The 24093-nt window shown below is 38.8% G+C and overlaps 2 protein-coding genes across 10 annotated transcripts in view; one reads left to right on the top strand and one right to left on the bottom strand.

Annotated features, from left to right (window-relative positions):
• DOCK7 (dedicator of cytokinesis 7) overlaps positions 1 to 24093 on the bottom strand; it is a 107897-nt gene that overhangs the window by 53561 nt on the left and 30243 nt on the right. For all 8 annotated transcript variants that reach the window (XM_075097378.1, XM_075097379.1, XM_075097380.1 and 5 more), the window contains 7 exons: positions 23476 to 23542; positions 22106 to 22255; positions 20075 to 20155; positions 17728 to 17893; positions 16909 to 17051; positions 14591 to 14684; positions 12865 to 13027 (listed from right to left, as the gene is read on the bottom strand). In XM_075097378.1, coding sequence (XP_074953479.1) covers positions 12865 to 13027; positions 14591 to 14684; positions 16909 to 17051; positions 17728 to 17893; positions 20075 to 20155; positions 22106 to 22255; positions 23476 to 23542 — 864 coding nt within the window. The remainder of the gene's footprint in view (positions 1 to 12864; positions 13028 to 14590; positions 14685 to 16908; positions 17052 to 17727; positions 17894 to 20074; positions 20156 to 22105; positions 22256 to 23475; positions 23543 to 24093) is intronic.
• On the top strand, positions 1966 to 12108 carry ANGPTL3 (angiopoietin like 3). 2 transcript variants are annotated; one of them, XM_075097388.1, is made up of 7 exons: positions 1967 to 2552; positions 3516 to 3626; positions 4458 to 4575; positions 5348 to 5461; positions 7024 to 7119; positions 8984 to 9256; positions 10573 to 12108. In XM_075097388.1, the coding sequence occupies exons 1-7, from the start codon at positions 2055 to 2057 to the stop codon at positions 10752 to 10754; spliced, it is 1392 nt and encodes a 463-aa protein (XP_074953489.1). In that variant the 5' UTR covers positions 1967 to 2054; the 3' UTR covers positions 10755 to 12108. The 2 variants fall into 2 exon arrangements, with proteins under 2 accessions (XP_074953490.1, XP_074953489.1); XM_075097389.1 differs by lacking the exon at positions 7024 to 7119 and having other exon boundaries at positions 1966 to 2552.

Below are 24093 nucleotides of genomic sequence, written 5' to 3'. Positions count from 1 at the left end.
GACCTGATTTAATGCAAGCTACAGAGACTTGAACAGAACTAGGTGAGCACCACAGTGGTATCTGCATGGGCCTGCACGTATCTCAGGCCTCTTCTTAGCTCTTCAGTCTGTCCTGAAAGGCAAAAGGACTGTCCAGCTAAAGTATCTGAAGACCCAGTTAACAACAAGCTGCAATTCAAATGAAGTAAAGGCCGCTCTGACCCTTGGCAGCACTACATGCCAGGGCGCAGAGCTGTCCTTGCCCTCCCATTCCCTGACTGCCAGAGCTGAGACCTCAGGACAGAATCCTCAAAACTCTCAGTCTTCAGGGATTTTTAAATCATTACTTCGCTGCTTTGCTCAAGTGTTTTAAAATTATGCTTGAGAGACAGTTCCTGATTGGTCACAGGCCCTGTGGTGCTCCAAATTCACCAATATCTGAAGCAGAGCAGAAAAAAGAAAATCTCACTTATCCCTTTGCCTTCACAGGTTTCCTCCCTATGAGACAATTCTTGGTACTTGGTCTCAGCAGTGTACAAGGATGAGGACCTTCAAGACTGTCTGCTGCAGTGGGACATGTTGCAAGACAAGAAATTGCTGGGTTGGGTTTTTATGGGACAGAACTGCACCTTTGGTTTGTGAAAATGCAGTACTGCTTCCTGGTATAAAATAGTGATTATTGTTTGCATTTAAGGATAAATCCTATATTTGATTCCACTCTATGCCAACAGATTCTCTTTGAATAATTCCGCACTCTTCCCAGTGCCAGGCCTGATGATCTACATGCTCCTACTGTTTCTCTATACTTCATACAGATACTCCAGTAAGTCTGATCCAGATCATACTGGTACAAAATACTCTCCATCAGTTCAATGGAGATCTAAAATACTTTCACATTATTTAATTATGGGTAGAGAGGTTACCTGCGTATTATCAACCCTTCACCACACAGGCAGTTCAACATATGAAATAACAACTTCATTTTTAAAATATTTTTTCTATTGATGCTTCATATCATACATGTGTATGTACTTCAGCAACAACAACAACAAAAAGTCCGGGGGAGAATTACTAAACATACAAGAATCTAGCAAAAACCTGAAAACTCTCCATAGTACAGACTATATTATGCATGGATTGATTTCAATTTCTTGGATTGCTATGAGTGATTCCAGAAAGAAAAATACCTTTCATTCATATTGCTCTACCACTAGAAAAACATACAAGCTTCTAGGCAGAAACCCACTGCAGAACAGGACATTTATTTCAGAGTACTTGTACACTTGCTTTAAGTAGTGTGAATCTTAAACAGTAAGAAGAATGGTAAGGTGAGAAATGTAAGCAAGGTATTATTTATCTCACCCACTTCTGGAAAGCAGCTCTTAAAAAGTAAGTTTTATATGGTGTAAATTACTGCACAAACCTTAACATAGTAGAATCACATCCAGGCAATCTCTGGACCTAACTCCCTCCCTCTCACTTAATCTGAACTAGATGACAAGTAAATCCACTGCAGCACAATGAGTTACACCAGAAAAGGTACAAGATGAGAATCAAGTTGTGTGAATCATCTGGGAATATTTTGCCCTTCCATTGTTTGCCAAGGAGCTGCACAACCTGAAGTACAGCATCCAGTGCTTTTAAGTATGGTAAACCCTTTTGTACTCCTGAGGCAATAAAAGGAATCATACAACACAAACAGGAAGCAATTTAGGCCCTTATCAACATTATGACCCAAAATTAATCTATTAAAAACTATTGTGTGAAAGACACTATGTCATCAAGAACATTTTAAAGCAGAAAGTCTGGCAGATGGAAAAGTTCAGAACCAGTTTAATCAGCAATGTGCCCGTCTCTCAGTTTTATCTTCCCAGATATCAACCTACATTCGAGGGGGGTTACATTCGTTCAAATACACATGGTTTAATGATCAACTCGTTGGTCTGCCTCTTCTAAAATGAAGAGGAGTATAAATAGATCAAATTCTTCAACACAGAACAGCCACACAGCAAAAACTGCTAGTAGGAAAAGTATCTGCATCCTGAACAACCAAAGAGTATCAGAGAGCAGAGACCATGAAAATCATTCTAGTCTTTCTATTCATTGCCCCACTTGCTCGTTCAGCTACAGTTGAGAAGGATTATTCTTCCTTTGATTCTGGTGCACCTCCTGAGACAAAATCAAGATTTGCCATGTTAGACGATGTACGAATCTTAGCCAATGGACTGCTCCAGCTTGGGCATGGTCTTAAGGACTTTGTCCATAAGACGAAGGGGCAGATGAATGACATCTTTCAAAAACTTTACATTTTTGATAGGTCCTTTTATGAGCTCTCACTGCAAACTAGTGAAATCAAAGAAGAAGAAGAACAGCTCAGACAAACTACAGCCAGGCTGCAAATCAACAATGAAGAGATAAAGAATCTCTCACAGGAGATGAACTCGAAGATTGAAGACCTCATACAAAACAAAATTCAGCTGCAAGAGAAAGTATGGGGTCTGGAAGACAAAGTCACTAAACTGACCATTACCCAGCCTTCAATGCATGAGACAGAAGAAATTTCTTCACTCAAAGTAAGTAGACTTGTGAAAGCCCCTGACACACAAAGCCAAAGTAAACTGTAATGCTATTATTGTTAGTTATGCAATAGAAGCTCATGTTTTCCCTTCCTCTTCACTGTAGTACTATTGCATATATTGAGAAATAAATCACTGCAATAATCTTAAAAGAATCAGTGTCTTAATCTGACATATTGTTTATTTTGCAGTAAAATTTCCCAGCGAGATCAGTGAGAAAATTGTAAAATTATAAGGCTCTCTACCTTTTTCAGTATATTTTTGCAAATCAGTTTCAATAAATTCTGTAATAATAATGATAAAAATTTTTGCAATCAGGAAAATTATGTGCTTACCAAGCCCATAGGTTTTATGTCATCATCTCATTACACATCAATGTGCTAGGAACTGCCTGCTCAGTATGAAAAACAGGAAGTTTAAACAGAATTAATGTCACTACATGCAAGTATTTAGGTGGGTATAAGGTTTCCTATGGAAAAAGACGTATTAACTGTATTTTGCAGAAGCATAAAAAGGCTAAGCAACTTCTGTAAGAAAATACTGGATGTTTATGTCAAAGCAGAAAGATGAATCCAGATCTCTCAAATCCCATGCTAATAACCTAAATGCTGGGAATTGTCCCCTTTTTTGATCAGTGGCATACATCTACTTTGTATCAAGGGCCAACTTCACAGAACATAATTGTTCTGAACATGAACATGGAAGGAAAATAGCAACAACATAAAAGGTCTACAAAGGTGCCAGTAGTTTGTCTTTAAAAAACCCAGGCATTCGCTTCAGAGGCAAAGAAATTTGCCCCTTCAGAGGCAAGGCAGGCAACCCTTTGGAAAAGGAAAGGCAATGTTAAATGGTTTGTGCCTCTCAAAACTGGCCCCATGACAGGAGTTATGGAGGTAGTGCCACTGTGAAGGTCGTCTGCTGCTTCAAACCACAACCCTCCTTCCTCCCTTCTGTCCTCAGGCTTTCGTGGAGCAGCAGGACAACCACATCAAGCAACTTCTCAAAATTGTAGAGGACCAGCATGTGCAACTCGACAGACAGCACAATCAAATTATGGAGCTAGAAGACAAGGTACAGGAACCATCCCTATTTCTCTCTCCAGAATTTGTTATCTCACTGAAGGAGTCGTCCCATTCATTCGGGTCTCATGCCTCCTATTCACAGTTTGGGGCTGTAGAGGAGGGTATAAACAATTTTGAAAACAGGTACTTTTTTGGGTGAGAGACCGCTGTACTACCAGGCAGAAGGCTATAGCCAGGGCACACAATGACCAAGAACACAGCTTTGACATACTGTCTATCAACACCGGCCTGCTGTATTTCCTGACTGCTAATTTTGTAATTTTTTAACTCTTATTATCTATCTCATTATTGTTCTTCCACTGGTCTTCTAAGTATCCTTACTTCCTATCTCCTTCTGTTTTTCCAATATTCACTCCAATAGGGAATCATGTTCTGCAATTCAGCATGTGTCACCGTAACACTGGGTATAACTGGCATGCTCATATTTAATTTATTCCTAAGAGGAGGCTATAAAAGGCAAATGCATTTCTGCCTAAGGAACTGTGGGTTCTGTGCTCTTTAGATGTTGGTATTTGTCTAAGTGATGTCACCTGAGGAAATAAGTTAAATCTGTTTGCCCATTAAGGTGCACCTCATGAGAACGGGTCATTTATTCGCCTCATGAATCCTACCTTGCTTGAGCAATGGCACTGCTGACATTCATGCAACTGAAATCCACCAGTGTGGTTCTAAAGTTATTTTTATGTTGTAAATTGGGTATTCTGAAGGATTACATTCACAGGAAAAATTATTCTCTGCATGACATTGTTCAGCTTGATACATGAATCTCATCAGTTCAGAGCCTTGGGAAATTAACAGTTTGTAATTATGGTTCTTTCAGCTAAATCACATAGAGCTCCACGAACTCACAGAGAACTCCTTCACAGGGGAGCAAACAGAACCAGAGGCCAGCCCCTTTCCTGTGCGCAACACCACAGCTGTAACATACAAATCTGATGGTGAGACCTTGTCTCTTAGATGTAACTACACACTACATTGCATTCGCAGTATTCTCTGTGAAAGAGAATTGTGCATTGGTTTTTAACAGTCAAAGACTAAAAGCAAAAGACTCATGGTATATACAGCACTGTGGGAAGAAGGTAAATTTTGTGGTTTGGAAAAAATGTCATCATCTACTTAGCCCCACTACACGTGTACTTGTCACTAGGGTGACATACAGGAACAATGTCCAATAACACAACAATTCTGTACTCAAGCTTCAGCCTCCATTCACCCCTTGTAAACACGTGCTGTGACCATCCTTTTATTGACACTACTGACACTGCTGATGCCTGTCTTGTAGAGTATGAACAGAGAACTAATTTACTTCACATTGGCTAATTCTAAGATTTGGAAGAGCTTCTTTTAAAGCTGAGAGGCATTTTCGAACTGCAGTAATGGGAACAGTATTTATTGGGAACTTTACAAGGCGTAGGAAAATTAATTTCCCAGAGTTTGGTCTTAGGCCTTACAAATTTTCCAAAATTATCTAAACTGAAACCTTGCCTAACTTAAAAAATATAGGCAGTCCAAACTACATACAGCTTGGCAGCTGTACTACCAAGCCCAAAGCAGTCTGTCCATTTCTTGGCATTTACTGTAAAATACAACAACAAGAAAGATAGTTATTGTTTTGGCTCTATCCTATATAGAAATTCAAGTCACAAAGCTGGATTAAAACTTACCACATCCAAAACAGGATTTGTAATTGTCTGCTGTTCTCTTTCCTAGGTGCTGCTCCTGACTGCACTGCTCTTTATAGCAGCGGCATGGAGTCCAGTGGTGTTTACACTATTAAGCCCAACGGCTCAGAAGCTTTTGAGGTCTACTGTGAAATGAAATTTGGTAAGACAACTATGCTAGCAACAGTCTAGTTTTCACACAAGTAGTTTCTTATAAGCAAAAAAACTGTGTCTCATCCAAAAGCATACAAAAACTTACCACAATTTCTGTTTGCTCTTGACTTCTCTTACTGGCCTGTCTGTGCTCTGAACTCAGGTTTCCAATATCCTGAAGACTCCTTAACACTGCTTTCATTCTTTACTCACCTCTTGTTTATACCAAGGAAAGAACTTTCAATCATGTGACATAATTTAAGTATATTTAAAAAAAACCCCAAACCTCCTTTAGCTATAGATAATGAAAATGGTGAATACAAATGCCATTATATTGCAACTATGAATAGGTTTTCCAAATAAAAGCAAACAGTAAATACCTTAGCAGAATTTTGTTTCATTAGCAAGGTTACTGCTTGAGGCTTAGATATACCAAACTATCCCAAAGAGGTGAGTCATGGAGACAGGATTCCTGTATCATATTTGGGTGAGTCAGTAGCGATGTATCATATAGGTCCAGAACCATTACGGATCAGAATGCACAGCACCTACCCAAGCTCTGTCTTTGCAAGAAACCCATTCATCTGTTCCTTTTGTCACTACCCAGAGATCACACTTTGTTTGGCCAGTTTACTGTTCCCTGTTTTTTTCACCCCGCAATGCATCATCCTGCAGTGCTGCTCTGTGCGTGCCCTGCTGAGCTTCCCCACAGGGTCCCTTTGCCATAGCTACCTGGAGAGGCTAGTAACACACTGCTGCAATCACGGCAAGGCCACGCAATTTGTTTGGATGTGAAAACAGAGTGGCATGAGGTCGCCCTGTGCAAAAACCTCCTTTGCTTACATTTGTTGAAACTGGTGAAACAAGGGTGTCATGACCTGGTCAGGAGAAAGACACCACGGCAGCCCCAGCAAAGACACGGCCTTCAACACTTCATACCTTCTGTGGAATTGCATTGCCAGCAGTCAAGCACTATCAGTAGAGGGAGTCCAACAATAGAGGGAGACAACCTGATCAAATGTCTGGAACATTTCATAACTCTTATCATTTTCTCTATGTTTGTGTTTCTCAGCCCTCATAAACAAATGAAAACCAGTTAAGGCAGCTTAACAAGTAAGTCCAGTGAGCTGAGTCACCACAAGTCTGGCAGAGGACACTCAAATGGCCCCACATTCTGTTCAGCTCTGCTCACTTGAATTTATTTCATGAAAATTTAGGCTAATCATTCTACCTCAAAATTGGAGTACCCAAGAGCACACCTGTGGACAGTTAATAAGGACAAGGCCAAGATGAGCTTAGTTAGCACCTGCTCTCTGTGCAGCCGAGAAGCTTTCGAGCTTAGTACACATGTGCTCAGGTCTGTGGCAAAATGAAGAGTAAGTGGGATTCATACAAAGCCACCTTCAATGCAAACCTATTTTCTTCTTCACTGCAGTGGAGAGTGAGCTCACTTAAGGGCAGCAGTCCAGTCTCTAGGTCAGAGGCTGATGGTCTCAGTTACTTTCCATCTTCTCTCTAGTGCTTTAAACACTTAAGCCAGGCTTGTGACTTATTTCTCCTTCGCATTAACAGGCAGTTCTTGGACTGTAATCCAGAACAGAGTGGATGGATCACTAGACTTCAACCAAACCTGGGATGCCTATGCAAATGGTTTTGGTGAACTCAATGGTAAAAAAAATGGGGGGGTTGTGTCTTTTCTTTGTATCAGCTGCTTTGAGAAGCTGAATCTTCTTAATTAAAGGTGTTCACATGAGAGCAGACAAAACCTGCAATGAAATCTGAACAGCTTACCTAATTAGTGGAACACCAAAAAGTGCTCAGTAACTCAGTAAATTCTCAAAGACACACCTTCAAATGTGTGTTTAAAAACTTTAGCTGAATCAAGGCCAGAATGCTTTCAATGCTATTTTAATTATCGAGATTTTACTATTCATAAAAGCACTCCCCAAAAGCCTTTACATATAAATGTAAACCCTCACCAGGTTGCTGTCACTAGTTTCTCTCAAACTTTCTCAGTGATGTTTCCCTTAAAACCACCACACTGATTTTTCCAACCTCAAGGGAGCCTGAGGCTGCGTGTGCTCCCCTGCGCAAACACCTCTGGCTTCCCCACACAGTGGCCAATCCACTCCATGGCTGGATAGGGTGAGAAAACACCCACGTTCCCCTGTTAATCATCAACTCCAAAGAATTTGTATCACCCAGTGCTGCCCAACAGTCTCCCCATCCAGAAGATTTTCCCTATTTTTCTCATACAATGAGATGACTCTACTTCTGTTTAGAAACTATTTTAACTTTCTAGGCACAGCACAGGTCAAAACCTCACCAATGTGGGCAGCAATATTGACTTACTTCCACCTCTTCTACAATGAAGAGCTGTATCTCAACCCTTCCCGCGTTTTGGGACAGTAGCTCACAACTGAGGTAGACTTTTAGCTGTATAGTTTGTCTGGTCATATTGAGTGCTACAGTTGTTCCGTGATTGGTCTCCAATTCCCATATACTAAACCAACATGAAGCCACATCTTTTCAGTGTCAGAAACATTTTGCAGAAAATTGCGTCACTCTCAGCTATGTCCTACTCTCTTCTGTGCTGCATATTCTAAGATGATAAAACATAACAGGCTACTGCTCCTTATCTGTAAATTGTAGGAGTATTTTACTCAACCATCTTGCCTTCTATTGCTTAAAACGCCACCTGCATGTGTGGCACTAGCATTCAGCTATACTATTTTTACATATGGCAATTACCTATTGTGCACTGATACCAGCAGCACTGATAATAAGCTATTTAATGAACATAATTTATGAAACTAATTAAACTAATTATCAAGAATTCTAGCAAAAACCCCACTCAAGTTAAATTCACTTTGTACACAAGGGTATCGAAACCTCCGTTTAGTTCTGCAGCTCTTTCCTTAAAAAATACAACAATTCCAATTAAGTTTTATGTATGCCATTTGCATCATTTGTCACACAGTCCCAATTATGCATGTTTTAAATGTCTTGAGCTCCCTCTCAGAGTTTCACAAGAGGTAGCAAAGTTAAGAGAGAAGTTCCAGTTCATTTATATCTCTTGCTGTTATTGATCACTGGTGTATAATTAAGAAGAGGTAAACAAAAAGAATGTAGCAGGAGACCTCTGAAAAGATCAACAGTCCCCAAGACTCATATTATTGATTTAATTAGAGCAATGAATAAATCTTTTGAACCACTATATTTTCACACATGCTACCACAGCTTGTCTGTAACAGATTCAGTAGCAGTGTGAGCAATAGACGGTTTGGTTTTGGGGAAAGTTTGTCACATAACCCCTTCCCCACTAACTCTCTGCCTGGTGACTTCTGTCCCCTAATCCTCACCTCTGACATCTCTTGATTCTGACATTGCGCAGCTTATTTAAACACCTATTTTCAAATACCGATATTTTAAAGATAAATGAACTATTTGAGGTATGGGTTAGAGATCTGAAAAATGTGTGTTTTCATGCCTAGTTCCATGTTAACAGCATCTATTTATTATGACTTTGCAGAGGAATTCTGGCTAGGCCTGAATAAGACCTATTCCATTACTAAACAAGGGGACTACATCTTACGGATAGAGCTGCAGGACTGGAAACATAATAAACGTTACATTGAGTACGCGTTCATCTTGGGAGGCCCCGAAACAGACTACACTCTCCAGCTTTCACGGATCTCTGGAAGCATCCCCAATGCACTGCCAGAGCAGACAGAACTGAGGTTCTCAACTGCAGACCATGACATGGACATAATAAATGACTTCAACTGTCCAGAAAACTACCTAGGTATCAGTATGCTGGGTGTATTACCATGGCAGTTTCTTTGTTACATGAAGGATAGTTGTATGCTTTAGTGGGTAGTTACCGATATTAGCCTGGCTTTTGATACAGAAAAGAGAGGGCAGCAGCATCCTTCCACTTGCAGGAAAGGGCAGAAGATATTTTCTGTTGGCAGATGGCAGGGTCCTACAATGATGTATCACCTTTCTATTTTATAGATAGGTAAAACTAAAGCATAGTGAGGCTGTGCAAACAACCAACATCAGAAACAGAGCTAACAGCATAGGCTGAAATAAAACCCCTGGATGATATTCTGAGCTACGAAGTAAAGGACAGTTCTTCCTCTGATGCCTACTCTGGTGTGGCAGCCCTAGGCCAGATTGTTTAATCCCTCCTTGAAGAAAAAAAAAAAAAAAGACAACCTGATTCTTAACTCCATTTTGACTACAAACCAAAAGTTAAGAATGACAATACATTTCCATTGAAAGGGAGATTTTAGCTGTTTGTCAAGCATACATGCTATAATCATTCGCAAAAGAACAAGAGAGATGCGAGGCTGAATACCTATTTCTCCTTGAAGGTAATCTGGTTGAAGGATTCCAAATTCTTTGATTTATGAAGATTTTATGTTTTGCCAGTTTATAGCGAAAAAGCAAACAACTGAAAAAGCAATTAATGATTAAACCACAGGATACAGAATTGCCCTCCAGACACCTGCTTTATGCAATAAGCATTTTGTACGTCATTCTAGGCTTGAAAATCGTTAATGTCTGAAACAATGCTGAGAGTGTTACTCAGCTCTAGTGACCATAAAGCAGATGGCAAATGACTTCCAAAGTGCTAAACTTTCATTTTTGGCACAGAGTCACTGCCAGTCCTTTGCCAGCAGAACTGGGCTTAAAATTTAAGGTCATGGTTAAGGACACCAACCACTAAAAGAGAGAATTTGTTTACTAAAGGCTCTTCAGCCTCCCATAGATGCTGAGATTTAAGTATTTGTACCTGAGAAAAACATCAGCAAATCAGAAAGTCAGTTGCAGATGGTCACAGGAAACATGAATGTGTGGAGCTAACTTCATAAGTGTCCCAGTTCAGTGGCAGCATTCGTGTGTGCCATTTTCTGTGCTCCACTTCTTTTATGTGAAGCAGGCAATAACAGGAAGCACAACTTCCCTGCATTGGGTATACTGGGTAACTGTCACTTCTGCTGGAACTGGTCTAAAGAAGTCTTGGGTTGCAAACGGGAGCTGTCTACTCAGAAACTAAGCACAGTATATTAGGGTACAACTGACAGCAACTGACATTACAATATTGTTCCTTAGGAGGCTGGTGGCACAGTGAATGTGAGGAAACCAATCTTAATGGGAAATACATCGCACCAAGGTCAAGAGGAAGACTAGACAGAAGAAAAGGCTTATACTGGAAGCCTAAGAAAGGAAGATACTACTTGCTCAAGTCAACCAAAATAATGATTCACCCAACAGATTTAAAAAGTTTTGACTGAATGCTCAACCTGATGCATTTTAATTCAGAACGTATACACTGAACATTAATACATCACAGAAGTTTGTGTTATGTTTATTACAGATGCATGTCTAAATCCATACACTGTATGGTGTATCCTCCAACACATAAACCCTGAGGCATTTGTGATGGTCTTACGGTATGTTTGGTGAGTATTCTCATTCGCCCCAGCCCCAATGTCAGTGTGCTGTAACTTATGTGGAGCTTTTACCTCCCCAGGTTGAAACTCTAATGCCTAGGAATCAGATGCCTACTCATGTGTTAGATAGTATTGCCCGGGAGAATGGGTTTTCAGGCTGTTGCATTCTTTCTGGGTTGTGTAGTAGGGAACACGGAAAGTGTTTCTACTGAAACAAAGGGCTGGCATAATGCTACAGAAGACATTTAGGTATTAATCTATAGGGAAAAAAAGAAATTTTGTTTCATAAAATAATTAATTTGATGTTTGGTTCATGTTATTGTTGTGGAGCGTTTCTATGAGCAAATGAAAGATGGGTAATTCCCCATTTTAGGGTTCTATGTATTTCCAGACAAATTTTCAGCAGTGTAGCTCAGGCCAGTCTTCGCTGAAGCACTGTACTCAGCAGCTATAGATGTGCACACATGCATCAAGTAAGCCACACCACCAACCTAATCTTTTAGATACCACACTTTGAAGAATATCTTAAGAACTATGCTTTCTTACTGAAAGTTACAAGCTAAGCTTCAAAGCTTACTGAAATAAGAGATCCCTTTGCAGCCTTTTAGTACACATAAGAAATTAAATGAAAGATAAGTGAGCACATGACAAAACACCTTTCAAATAGGTGCGGGCCGGGGGGCAGCTCCAATAGAGTCAATGGTACCAACCAACAAAACCTGTAGGAACAACCTGAATGCAGTGTTGGTCCTGCTCCTGAGAACATACATTTGTTTAACTTCAGCTGCAGAATACTATAAGGCAGAAGGACTACTGATATGCTTGTGGATGGCCAGCTGTGGAAGTGCTGACTGCCAAGGACCCCATTTCTGCAGTTACATTAAGTCATATTGACTTGTATATGCTACCTAACCCTTGTACAGTATGGATTTTTTACCCCAACATTTGCAACCATTCAGAAAATGGTTTTAAGTTGTTCATAGTTGGTTCACTCTGACAAATTACAGAATGTGCTAATTACAAAAAAAACTGCAAAAATACTTTCGCTCCTCAAGGATTTATTACAAAGAAGAGATCACAGAGTGTTACTTATTTCTACTGATGTATTGTAATGTTTAATTACCTGTCCAACCTCTAAAAATAAATTAATAAATCAATGAATCAATAAATAAATACATCTTTTGAAAAGGCATGAGATATGGAACTTGACTAAACTTTCTTGTAAGCTTTGTTTTATAAAAACCTGGTTTGTATTTATCTCACTTTTACAGCAAGAAGTAACTGGTTTGATGAGTAAGTTGGCAAAATTACTCAACAGGAGAAAACAATTCCACTCAGAGGTGTAATGTCTTTAAAGATATTGTGAAAAAGCTTTAAATGAATAGAGGTACACAATGAAAAGAAATCTGCTTCCTGCTTGGGCTTATTTACAGAAAGGTTATTGTTTTCCAATACACTTTAGAAAAATTTCTTATCTTCCAGATTTTCAGAGTATTTTTTTCAAGCATTGTAAACAAAGAAATTGCTTTTAAATAAAAATGGAAACAGAAATGAAGGTATTTTCTTCATTTTTATCCCCTACTTTAAAGAAAAAAAGAACACTAAAAGCATCACAAAGTGGTTGAAACAGTAAGACAATGATGACTTGAGCACACAGACAAAGGAAAAAACCTACATAAAACTGAAGAGAATTCAACTAAATTTCACTGAAAGTTTTGGGGAATGGAGAAACTTCTCTCATGTTCCTGTTCACAGCCAAGTTTTATGCAAATATGTTTGTCGATTCACATCTGTGTATTTTCTGCTGTGTCAGTCTGGACCCTTTTTGTGCCTCTGGCACACCAGATCTATTGATACAGCAAGTTTTGCAACAAACCAGATGATAAAGTAGGAATTTCTAGATTTGCCAGTCTCAGGTCTTGAAATGTGAAATGTATTTCAAAACTCTAACCTGTATGTGGTATTTGGAACGTAGACATCCCTGGCAGGAAACTCCAGGATTTCTCTTGTAGGTCTAACTCTGCTGTCTGGGTAAAGTTTGACTTGCAGCAACTCTGGAGTTAGACAGTAATGGGGATTCTCTGGAGCTGGAGATATGTCTATCTTCAACTGAGCTGTAAGAAGAAAATGGTTTTATTACAATAAATAGAAGTTAAATATAAATTAAAACACACATTCACGCTTTGTTTCTTCAGGTTAATATCCTATATAGTAATTTCATAAATAAATTAGAAATTACTGCCAACGTGGAATTGTTAAAAACAAATAAGACTGAATCAAACTGACATCTAGGACAACTGAGGTACCAGATAAGAACCACCAACAGAAAAGATATATCTTAACAAGTCCCAAATGCTGCTGTTATAGGCAAGTTGGGGAAATACCATAATAATGCTACTGTGAGGCCCAACTACTGTTAAAAACAATTTTCAAAGTCTCATCAGGAATCTTGCCTATCAAACCAGAAGGACACATCAAGAGTTGCTGAAAGCTAATCTGCACCAAGATTATTGAATATTTTCCTTAGCAAGTCCGCTGACGGTACTGACAGCACAATTCTTGTTGGTGGATGGCACTGGGGCTGGAATGATTGTAAATATCTGGAAAAGGGGAGAGTTGGAGAAATGGCATCAAATGACTACAGTGAAACATAAGAAAGAGCAAAGGACTGACCTACAATAAGAAGGAGAAGCCAAATATATAAACATTAAAAAAACAGAATTGGCATGGATCAATTCTGTAGAAAAGGGCTGGGTGACAGCAGTGACAATAAGCCATGTCCAGAAGAAAGCTACAACCATTCTAAGACAGGCAGTGCATGTGTAAGACACTGGAGACAAGTCCATCTGCTTTGCTTGGCAACACCTCATGGTCTTAGGAGGAGCAGCATACACAGTTTAGAGAACAGTGCTTGAAGAAAAGCATGGACAGATTAAAGAAACTCTAGCAGAGAGTAACAGGCAATTTTAAAATCACAGCCTTTGAGGAAGGGTTGAAAGAAACCCTTAGGTTAGGCTACAGAACAGAGGCGAATGAGAGTGAACTAATAACCGTATTCAAGTTCTTGAAAGGTTATGATAACTGCCCTGGGGGCATGACAGACCATAATCAGATTAATTTATAGCAAGATAATTTTGCAAAGTTTTCTTAATACCTAACCTCACTACAAAGACAGCTGAGTGCTAGCAGAGATTATCTAAGGAAGCAGTAAGATCGCTGTTGCTGGAGATTTTTAGGAACAGGTTAAGTAAATATTGTCAGAAATAGCACAGGTCAGGGACCAGTGATGTTTCACTGCTGGTGTGCCAGCATTTTTATTTCCCTTTCTCAAACAGAGGTGGAGTTTGCTCCTATTAACCAAGTGGAGCCAGGAGAGCAATCTCCTCTTAGGTAGTGAGAGGTATTTTACTCAGGAAAAGAGGTTCCTCAGCCCCTGCTGGGTTTAGGGCTTTGGGATTTGCATCCTCTTCTCACAGTGTGACAGGAGCTGCATGTGCACATGTGCCAGTGAAAAACCTGCCAAAATGCCATTTTTAGCACTCGTGGTCTACCAGGGAAACGCTGTCAATGACTCCTTAGGGTTTTCTCATCTGCTTGCTTGTAAGAACTGGGTGGCAATTTGGAAGGACTAACCAAATTCCTTAACAGATGTAAGCCAAAAAGATCTCATTCAATACCTGTGATAGGTCTCAATCTCCGTAACACTGATGATGGCCGTCTCATGTCAGCAAGGAATTTGTACAAATCTTCATCGCTGAGGCGATCACCCTCCTGTTGGATGTTTGGAAGAAAATGGTTATCTGCACACCCTTTCAAGATTGCAAGAGAATTAATAAACCATCTAATACCATAGTCTCTTTCCTCTGGTATCAAATGTACCTCCCCAGATCAAGGTGTTAATCAAGATTAACATGCTAAATTACAGTTCATTCCTCCATCCTTTTTCCTTCTTTTTTTCCTTATTAATCATCATGACAGCTGCAGGAACTTCTCATTGAAAACCTTTTCTCTCCCCATCAATATTATCTTTTTCAAAACTGAGAATGGCTGTTAAAAGATTTCCCAAAAATATCCAGTCTTTACCAAGTATAATAGTTTGAAAAAGTATCCATCATTCAGGTAGTGATCCTCATTCCTTCTCCTCTGCCTTTTCTTTGGTCTGAGTCTAAAAGAGTTTTACTTTTCAGAAGTGTTAAGAAACGGTGGGAAGTGGAAGGGGTCTGTTGTCAGTCTTCCTTGTGCCACATCCTAGTACCTCAGATATTTCTTCGTTTTGGAAACATTATAGAAAATGTGACTCTGCCACCCTCTAACTAACCAAAAGCAGAAGATATATGATAATAAAGGTAATACATCACAATATGAAAGAACAAGCAAGTGGAAGGACAAAAATGCTGGGTAGTATTCAATTATATGTACTCAGTGGGAGAAAAGGAAGGGAAGATAAAAAATGAAAGACCAGGAGAATGAGAAACTTAAAATCTTAAATCAATGTTTGGCAATTTTTAAAGGATAAATTAATAAAAGAAGCTGTTTCAAAGTTGTCAAGTGAAAACAATCTCAACAAAGTAAATAAATATATGCTTTTGTAAACATTACCAACAGTGAACTGGTGTATATTACAAAAAGGGCTACAGAACATGGCCAGTGGAATGGCTGCATTAGTGGTGCTGTAATACATTTTTTTTCTTCCTTTCTACATCTTGTGTGAATACATTACAGAACTGGATTTTATTAACACCCCAAGTAAGAACTTCCTGTGCTGCTCTGTGTCACATGGACCCCAGAGATACTATTCCCAGAGCCCAGTTACAGTTGTACTGGTTTTCATGACAGCACAGAGCACCAGCAGCATGAGTCACCCTCCACTTACATGGTTTGCACTGTAACTTCATGTCCTTGATGACATTTCTCCTATTTACCCTACTGTATTTAAAAGCAGACTTTGGATGGCAACCCATAGTGAAAGTGGCATGCAACCAAAACAATCAGGAAAAAAAATAAAGAGCTTAACCAACTTCCAATACATATAGTATCTAAATCTTTTTATTCCCAATAATCAAGAAATCAGTTCAAAAAATACCTGGTTGCTCACTATTAAATCCCTTTTTATACACAAAGGTGATATTCAAGTAACAATTTCCCTGAGCCAGATGTGACATTAAGCAAATCTTAGCAAAAACTAATGAACTGAAACCATTTTCTAAGCTTAACTAAAAATTTTATTCCATTTAATTATGTTTTCTACTGCTTCTCAGGAAAATCCCAAGCTCTGCCTAAAAGAGCTGCCACTCAGTAAAGCAGCATCTGAAGTTAAATGCTTTGTTTTCTCAGGCATCCCTGGATGCGTCCAGGGAACTAACGCCAACCTCAACTCACATCAATGAACCTGGTTCTGAGCCTGCTGATGTTTCAACAGGATTCTCTATCACCCAATGAAACCAAAGGAGTCAACTGATCATCATGATAAAGGCTATGCAAATTCTAGACTAGGACAAATATCTCAAATACTTTTTGGCACATACTAACCCAAACAAGTTATCATCAGTTTTTGTGAACTTGCTTCTAATGAGCATTTTTCTAAATAAGTTGACCCGTGATTTTTCCAATGCATGTTAGAAAAATCTGGAACAAAATAAATTTATATTTTCTTGGGGAGACCCAGCTCTATTAGTTAGAATAGTTAAGTCACTATGCCATAACAACACGTTATCATTCAAGTCAAAACCAGCTAATAATCTAAAATTCCATAATTTAATTATTCACAGTAAACTTATTGAAAGAATCCACCAATCAACTGTGGACCCACTGCTGGTAGAATTAAGCACATGATACAATAAACCCACTGCATGCTGCTCAAAGATATCCTGTCATCAGGGAACAGACATTACATGCATTGAAAGCATCACAAATTAATCATTGGAGTATAAACTAACTTCACCTGACCAAATTACTCTGTCCAAGGAGCAATTCCTTAGATAGCTTCATACAATACCTGTTTAAAGAAGTTTGTCACTGTCAGAGTAGCTGGTCTAAAACTGGTCAAATTGCAAGCCTCATCCCCACTTGTGGTTCTCTCTAATGAACGCCTCCCAACAATACTGGAATTCCGCCTCTCTGACCATGATCCTTTACGTTCTAAACAAAAAAAAAAAAAAAACCCACAAAGGGGGGGTGGAATTAAAAAAAAAGAAGAAAAACAATTGTCCAAGAGCCTACTTTTGTTCCAACAAGGATTTTCTACACAAGAAGATAGCTGCTGCTTTTGGAAATTATGCAATAAGTGTGATAGAAGAGGTGGTTATGCTAAGACAATCACACTCCTGAGGCATCAGGAGGCTATGAAGCACAGCTGACTACTTCTGCTTCTCTCACAGAACCTCACCCCAGTGCCTTACTGCTATTACAGAAGTCTTTATCGTGTGGAGATTTATGTATTTCTCTTGCTCTGAAAGATGATGAAGCTGGCAGTTTTGGGGATGCTGAAGAGCAGTTTCAGATGAGCTGTGTGGTTCACAAAGATTAATCCACTCCTTTGGAAAATGTTCACCAGCCTGTAACGCTCTCTCAGTCTTAGAAGCCTGGTTTTAAATAATATAACAGATGGTTTGCTTGTAAAATCCTTGAAAGATAAATCCATTTGTTATCACGGAATTTTCTGTTTTATTTCAACCATGACCCAAGACTATCAGAAGGCCTAGGGCAAGGGGAGGAAAGCAGTAAAAGGAGCAATGGCAGATACAGGGCATGAATCAAGACTTCAGTAAACTCTGGATTTGTTCACTTTCCATCATGCAGATGCCAGATACTGTACCTCCTGTGCCAACTTCTACTTCTGTGGAATCTCTTTCCAAACTTCCAGCGCTGCTCACAATGTTCATTAAATGAATGGCTGTCCAGGCAAAAGGCATTCGATACTTGCCTAGTCTTTGGCAAAACTGTTCTGCCTGGCATTTCAGTTTTTCCAACTTTTCCTTATTCTGTGAAGAAAATATTCAATCCAGGAGATTAAAAGAAGAAGAACAGGAAGACAGGTTCGTTTCAAAAAATCAGTAAGTAACAACAGTATCTTTTCTAACTTGCAATGACTTTGTGCTTCAATAGCACCTTCTAGAGGAGGATCACTAAGTGCTAGGCAATCAGACTTCTGCTTCACAAAACTGCCACCAGGCCAGAAGTACCAGACACAGGACAGACTGATAGCCAGAACACCTGGCTTTGTGCTCTTAAGCCTCCTGAATACCCTGTCAAATCCAAGTGAGCTCATCGACCCACTGCCTTTCCAGGAAAAGTTGAATTTTACTCTATAAAGTCTGAAATGGCCTTTCTTAATGTGATTTTATGCAGCAGGTGCTCAGATCATCTGCAGTTGCATGGGAAACTGAAAACAGTCCTCAAATAAGCAGTATCATACCCATTTTATTGAGGAAAAAAAGGAATAAGGGAGGACTTTTCCAGAAATCTGCATATTAAAGAGCAATTTTTTGCTTTCAGAAGATTGTTATCTACAGGCCTTTAAGAAGTCCCTGGCCAGGGGCCTGGATAGCAACAGAGAGCACACTGTTACTCACATTCTTCTAGTTCAGGACATGCTTATGCACCTTGCTGGGAAGGAGACCTTGAAAAATCACCTATTCACCTACATTCCCAAGCATTCTGCAAATCCAATTCCAAAATTTCACTTAGGCACATGTCAACTTATTGATGACAGGAAATGTAGTTTTTTGCTTTTGTTATCTATATACCTGAGTTGAAAGACATCCATTTTTCATAGTGTGGTGCAGTGATATAAAGACAGAGATAGACAAAAAATGTGAACTACTTCAGCTAAAAATATATTAGATTTTAGGAAGGCAAAACTTTGTTAGAGTTTGATCAAAACTAACAAATTAACATCCCAGCTCCTTTGAAAAACGCATCATGGACAGCCTCTCAATCATAGGAAGGGCCAGCATCTCTTGGGTTATTTCCTTCATTCAGTCCTCACTATTACCCTTTAATTTTCATTTGGCTCAACCCAATTGCACATTAAATTAGGAACATTTCTGAGGCTCAAATGTGCTGTTTCACATTCTACGTACACAAGGTTTCCTTTTCAAGCTCTCCTGTACATCTTACAAACTGGATCTGTAAAATAACATACTTAGATCAAGTAACAATAAAATCTGTGATGTGCTATTCTATAGCCATGTTGTGTTGGAGAAAAACAAATAGCAGCTTGTGGGAGAAAAGACTGAGGAAAGGTCATAGTCCAGGTGCCACTGAATTCTGCCGGTGCCACCAGCAACCCTGTTTGTTCTTCAGCCCACCAAACCTGCAATTCTTCTCTGTAGGAAAACCTCTGGTTTTAGTCCTGAGCAAAGGGCTTCCACAGCAAGGAGACAAGCTGCATTTAAACATGTGTGGCAAAGACAAAGAACCAGTCAAACTGGGGCAGGTCCATGCCATCCACTGTACTTTACAGGAAAATGCCCAAACTGAAGGCAGGAATTAAAAAGGACATTGTTAATGGAAAAGCCAAACGCTACAGTATAAAATTTTAAATCTACCCTTTATGTAAAAAGGACAGCTTTATCCTGCTGTTGAGTGTGGCTCTTCTTTACAATATTAGGAAAAAGAAAAATCAGCAGAAAATAGCGGAAAGAAAGAACCGGAAATGCACTGCAATTCAAAAGCAGGCCTGGTAGAAAATCTCCTGTTAACACACTTCATCTACTTTATAACCCTTCTAGAGGAAGGCAGAGGTACTGTGATGGGGTTAAGCTGCAGAAGCAATGGAAAAGTTGAAATTTTACTCCAAATTCACATCAAAGGCTGCCTTCACTTGACCAGGCTATAAGCACGCAGCTGATCCTTTGGGACAGGTAATCACAGATGACTGAGCTTGATGGTAACTACACATTTCCCCTGTCAGCTACAAAACCTGATGACCTTTTAACTACCCCAATAAGGCATCAAGATTCAAGGGTCTTTGACTCTTCTTTGGCCTTTAGAAGTTGACTAGATTCTTAATTAAAAATTAATCCCTTTAACAACAGGAACAGTATCAATGGCTGTTACGGCCAAGGTAAAAGAAAATAACCTATGTTTATTTTGTTAATAACAAAATGCCTTAAAGCGCTTATAGTCAAATTCAATCTAAACGTCAAAAAAATTCTTACCTTTGCTGCATCAGATTCTTTAAAAATCATATAAGGTTCTGCACACTCCCCAATATCTCCCTGCTGTAATACTTTTTCCAGCTGAGAAGGGAAAATGAACCATTATAAGGACATGCACCCAGTAAGGATTGTTAAATTAAACAAACATTAGGAAGCAAAAACATTCTTTCAAAAGAGTTAAAGCTCGATTTTCCTTTGTGAGTCAGGGAACAAGCACTGCACTCAAGTTGTTAGAGCCATTAAGTTCCCACATCTCCAGCTATAACTGAATCACACATGTAAAATATAGGTTCAAAGGGAGCACACAACACTTCATTTTGGTTTGATCTGTTCTACAGTGACTTTCAGCTCATTTTTAAGATCTTAAAGACAACTTACACTGTCTTCAGTATCACCATTTTCAGAATTCTATTCTTATTTCTATTCTCCATATTAAGGACCTATTGCAGCAGCACAAAAAGGTGACTCAGATGCACTCAGCTAAAACAAGCACTATTTTAAATCAATGTTTTCAAATCAAAGAATGAAATAATCAAATAATTAATATTAGCCAAAGAGTAGGTGTTTGCTTCTGAAGTCTCCACGTAAGTCAATGCCTCTTGAACACAAAACTGCTTAACACTCAGTTTCCAGGAACAGAAGTATCTTCCCTATCACGTGCATGAAGACTGTTTCTTTCAGAAGCATCCTGGGCCTCCCTCCCACGCCTGCTACTGTGCACATGCTGTTACTAGGTTAGAATATCTTTAAACTTCTTCCATGCTTATAAAGTGCCATTCATACTTGTCTATAAGGCTACTACACTATAAAGAACAAAGCTACTTTCCATCAAATCTTGCACTCCCTGGTGAGTTTGTGCTAACAATACCAGCTGTCTGAAAAGCGGTTTCCCAGTGAATAAGACCCATGTGAAAATTCACCTGGTAAGACACGGTATGCATCTGCCTTATTTATCCCTGACTATATCCTTTTCATCATCAAATCAAAAAAAGCACCTAAGCCACCAGGTCCTCTTGGATCACTGGTTTTACAGGCACTAATGTGCAGGTCTTTCAGACAGAACTCCATCTCATAAAAATGGGGTTCTCTCTTCCTCATATCTTGTAAAAGTCAGAAGAGTGAATATGACTGCACAGGCAGAATATGATTTCCAGAAGGAATTCAGAGAATCATACAAAAAACTGGAGATCAGAATATGCTCCAACACTACTGAGAGCCTTATTCTCACCTGGGGCTGTTTTGTCATGCCACAAAGCCTTAATTCATTTTCGAAAGCTTACTCCTCATGTAAGTAGCAGTCCATGAAGAACTTGCACAAACCTCAGTCAACAGGGTTCTCAAAGCACAGCACTTAGCTAGCAAGCAATGTAACCACGGCCTGTGAACTGAAAGAATGTATTGAACTCCCCTTTTTACAACAGGATGATTTTTATGCAGAGACCAGCCAAAAAAAATCCTGATTCAAATGCCAATCTGAACTAGTAACATTTGTGCACTCATTGAATCAAATGAAAGAACAGAAAGTAACTTTTATCTTTGTGTACTTTATTCCAGGAGTGACCAATGTGGCATTTTATGTCAATTATGGATCTCTCTCTCTTAGCAGTTTCAATTCTTAAAGACATTTGAAAATCTGGCTTAAGGGCATATATCATTTTTGAAATGAGATTCAGATCAATATATATTTTTAAATCACCTATCATCTTAAGGAGTCAGCACATTGTTTCATATGAAAACCAAGGTCAAGCCCCAGAAAGCTGCTCTGTATCAAGCAAACCTTTGTGCTCTTTTCAGTTTTTCAATAATACAACGCATATCACCACTGAACTGTTTCTTTTACATAGGAACTTAACACACTAAGTGAGAATATTTGAAATTAAACAGAATTCTGTGGTGCTGCTGTTTATGCTTTTGAGAACAGAATTCTGCTCTCCAAATGTAAATAAAAAGTCAACTAGTCAGACAGAATTGTTTATATTTTATTTCAAATAGAAAACAAGAGACAATTTAAATTTCTCTGGCGTTTCTTACCTTTATTACCAGAAAGACATCTTGAGAGGGATAAGTGATAGAAAAGATGGCAGATCTGGCCAGCGTGGATATAGCAGCAGGGGGTACATGTGGACGAAGCATTCCCTTCATTTGTTCAGAGTTTAAATCAAAGTAGAAATTTTCTGAAATCTATGGAAAAAGTTGGGTGGCTTCAAGCATTAGTTATACTTTTTATTTTTGGTGAACTCTTCATAAACACAAATACAATTTCAAAACACAAGTAAAAAAAACTACCAACAGTGTCTCCTTTCAAACCATGTATAAAAAGAAAAACAAAAAGGCTTCTTCATTAGAGAATCAAGGCAGGATAGTGGGAAAGGAGAAAAGAAATGGAGCAAACAATACACACTACCTACAAAATTTCCTCCAGCTTCCATCACAGGACAAGGAATTACAACTGCTATCTGAATTGAAAATATCTAAGTATCAAAATCGGAAATGATCTGTAAGATCATTCACACAAAAAGAAAAAATAACATGTCTTGAAAGACAGAGAGTGATCTTCCTACACTGAAACACCAAATCCTCAACTGTATGAAGGCTTCAACACCAAAATGAATGTGAACTGGTTATCAACACCAGAGGTCACTAAAGAACTTACTACGTTAGAGAAAAAAAATGAGGTAATGAGATGATAAAATTGGCTTATGAAATGTGATTTAAATATTAAACAAAGTTCACATAATATTCCACATACTCTCATCTACATAACTTAAAACTCAATGCATTAAATTCAAGTCTTAAAGAGATAAATGTCAAAAATGTATATTTTAAACATTTTTCTCTCTACTACTGCTAATATCTTGAATTAGAAAAACTGAGAGACTCTTCAAACATTAAATACAGAACATAAATAGGGGAATAAATGTATTTTGCATTTCCTACAACTTAAATCTTGAAATGACTCCTCAGTTTTGATTTTAGCAATTTTGGCATGTATGGCTTTCTTGTGCGTTATTAAAGTGTTACTTGGACACATACCATGCTGAATCATGGAAAGAGATTAAGAAAGTCATAAAAACTTAATCTAAATAAAAGGTTTCAGTTACTTAAGTTCTCTCTGGGGAAGAGACTTTTGAAAGCCAAGATTGGACAATATACGTATTCTGATTTCAGGCACTCACATATTAGATAATATTTTTAGAAAAGTGGTTATACTTCAACTGTTTTATTAAGCAGAAGAAAACACAAGATGGTTCATGAAATGCCTTCATAATTCTTTCAACCACTACTATGTCACTGTCTGCATAAAGGTTTGTTTCCAGAATTAATTCCTCCATATTTTTTTTTTAAATACAGGTTTGTAATGCTTCGGTGGAAATGTCATCACTCAAGTAATTAAAACCTACCTTTTTCTTTTCTTTAACATCATACAAAGCCAAACTTGCAAATATGGGCTCAATTTCTATTTCAAATCTTGAAAGAAAGAAACACATAAAATCAGTTGACTTGCATTTTCTAAGAAAGACTGATCTACCCCCTCCCCAAATCCTTCCTGGGTAAGGCGATGGCTGAGCACTCTTAAGCTGAGATGTCAGGAACAGCTGAGCCAACCTATGGGCTTGCTCCTGCTTAAAAGGGAGGTATTGCTCCCCAATTTCCCCCCCACTCCTCTCCTGTCCTGCTTCCTCTACATCACTCCTGCTCCCTTCCACCAGGACGCACCGTGGTACTCCCTGGACCTTCTAAAAGCCATTTCAACTCATTGACCCAAAAGAAAGGTTAGGACTAGGGTCACAGGACATAAAGCATACTTCTATAAATGCTTTTAGCTTCTTGAAATGTCATTTGAAAGCTAAGTAAAGCAACCTAATAGCTTCCTTAAAGGCAGAGGAATTATTAATTGGGATAGCTGGACCACTAAGCTTCTCTGATTACCTTGAGAAGCTGCCCTATGTGCTATTTTATTCTGCTGACCTGTTGATATGGCTAAATTGCCAACCGCTCCTCTCATTACTGAGCATTAC

The sequence above is a fragment of the Phalacrocorax aristotelis genome, chromosome 6 (assembly GCF_949628215.1).
Source record: "Phalacrocorax aristotelis chromosome 6, bGulAri2.1, whole genome shotgun sequence".
Classification (NCBI taxonomy): domain Eukaryota; kingdom Metazoa; phylum Chordata; class Aves; order Suliformes; family Phalacrocoracidae; genus Phalacrocorax; species Phalacrocorax aristotelis.
Note: the sequence above shows the minus strand (reverse complement) of the source record. Positions and strands in the feature narration are given on the sequence as shown.

Coding starts and splice junctions, on each gene's coding strand:
- ANGPTL3 (XM_075097388.1), top strand. CDS start 2,055: ATGAAAATCATTCTAGTCTTTCTATTCATTGCCCCACTTGCTCGTTCA. Junction 4,576..5,347: donor TGTAACATACAAATCTGATG/GTGAGACCTTGT, acceptor TCTCTTTCCTAG/GTGCTGCTCCTGACTGCACT. Junction 7,120..8,983: donor TGGTTTTGGTGAACTCAATG/GTAAAAAAAATG, acceptor ATGACTTTGCAG/AGGAATTCTGGCTAGGCCTG.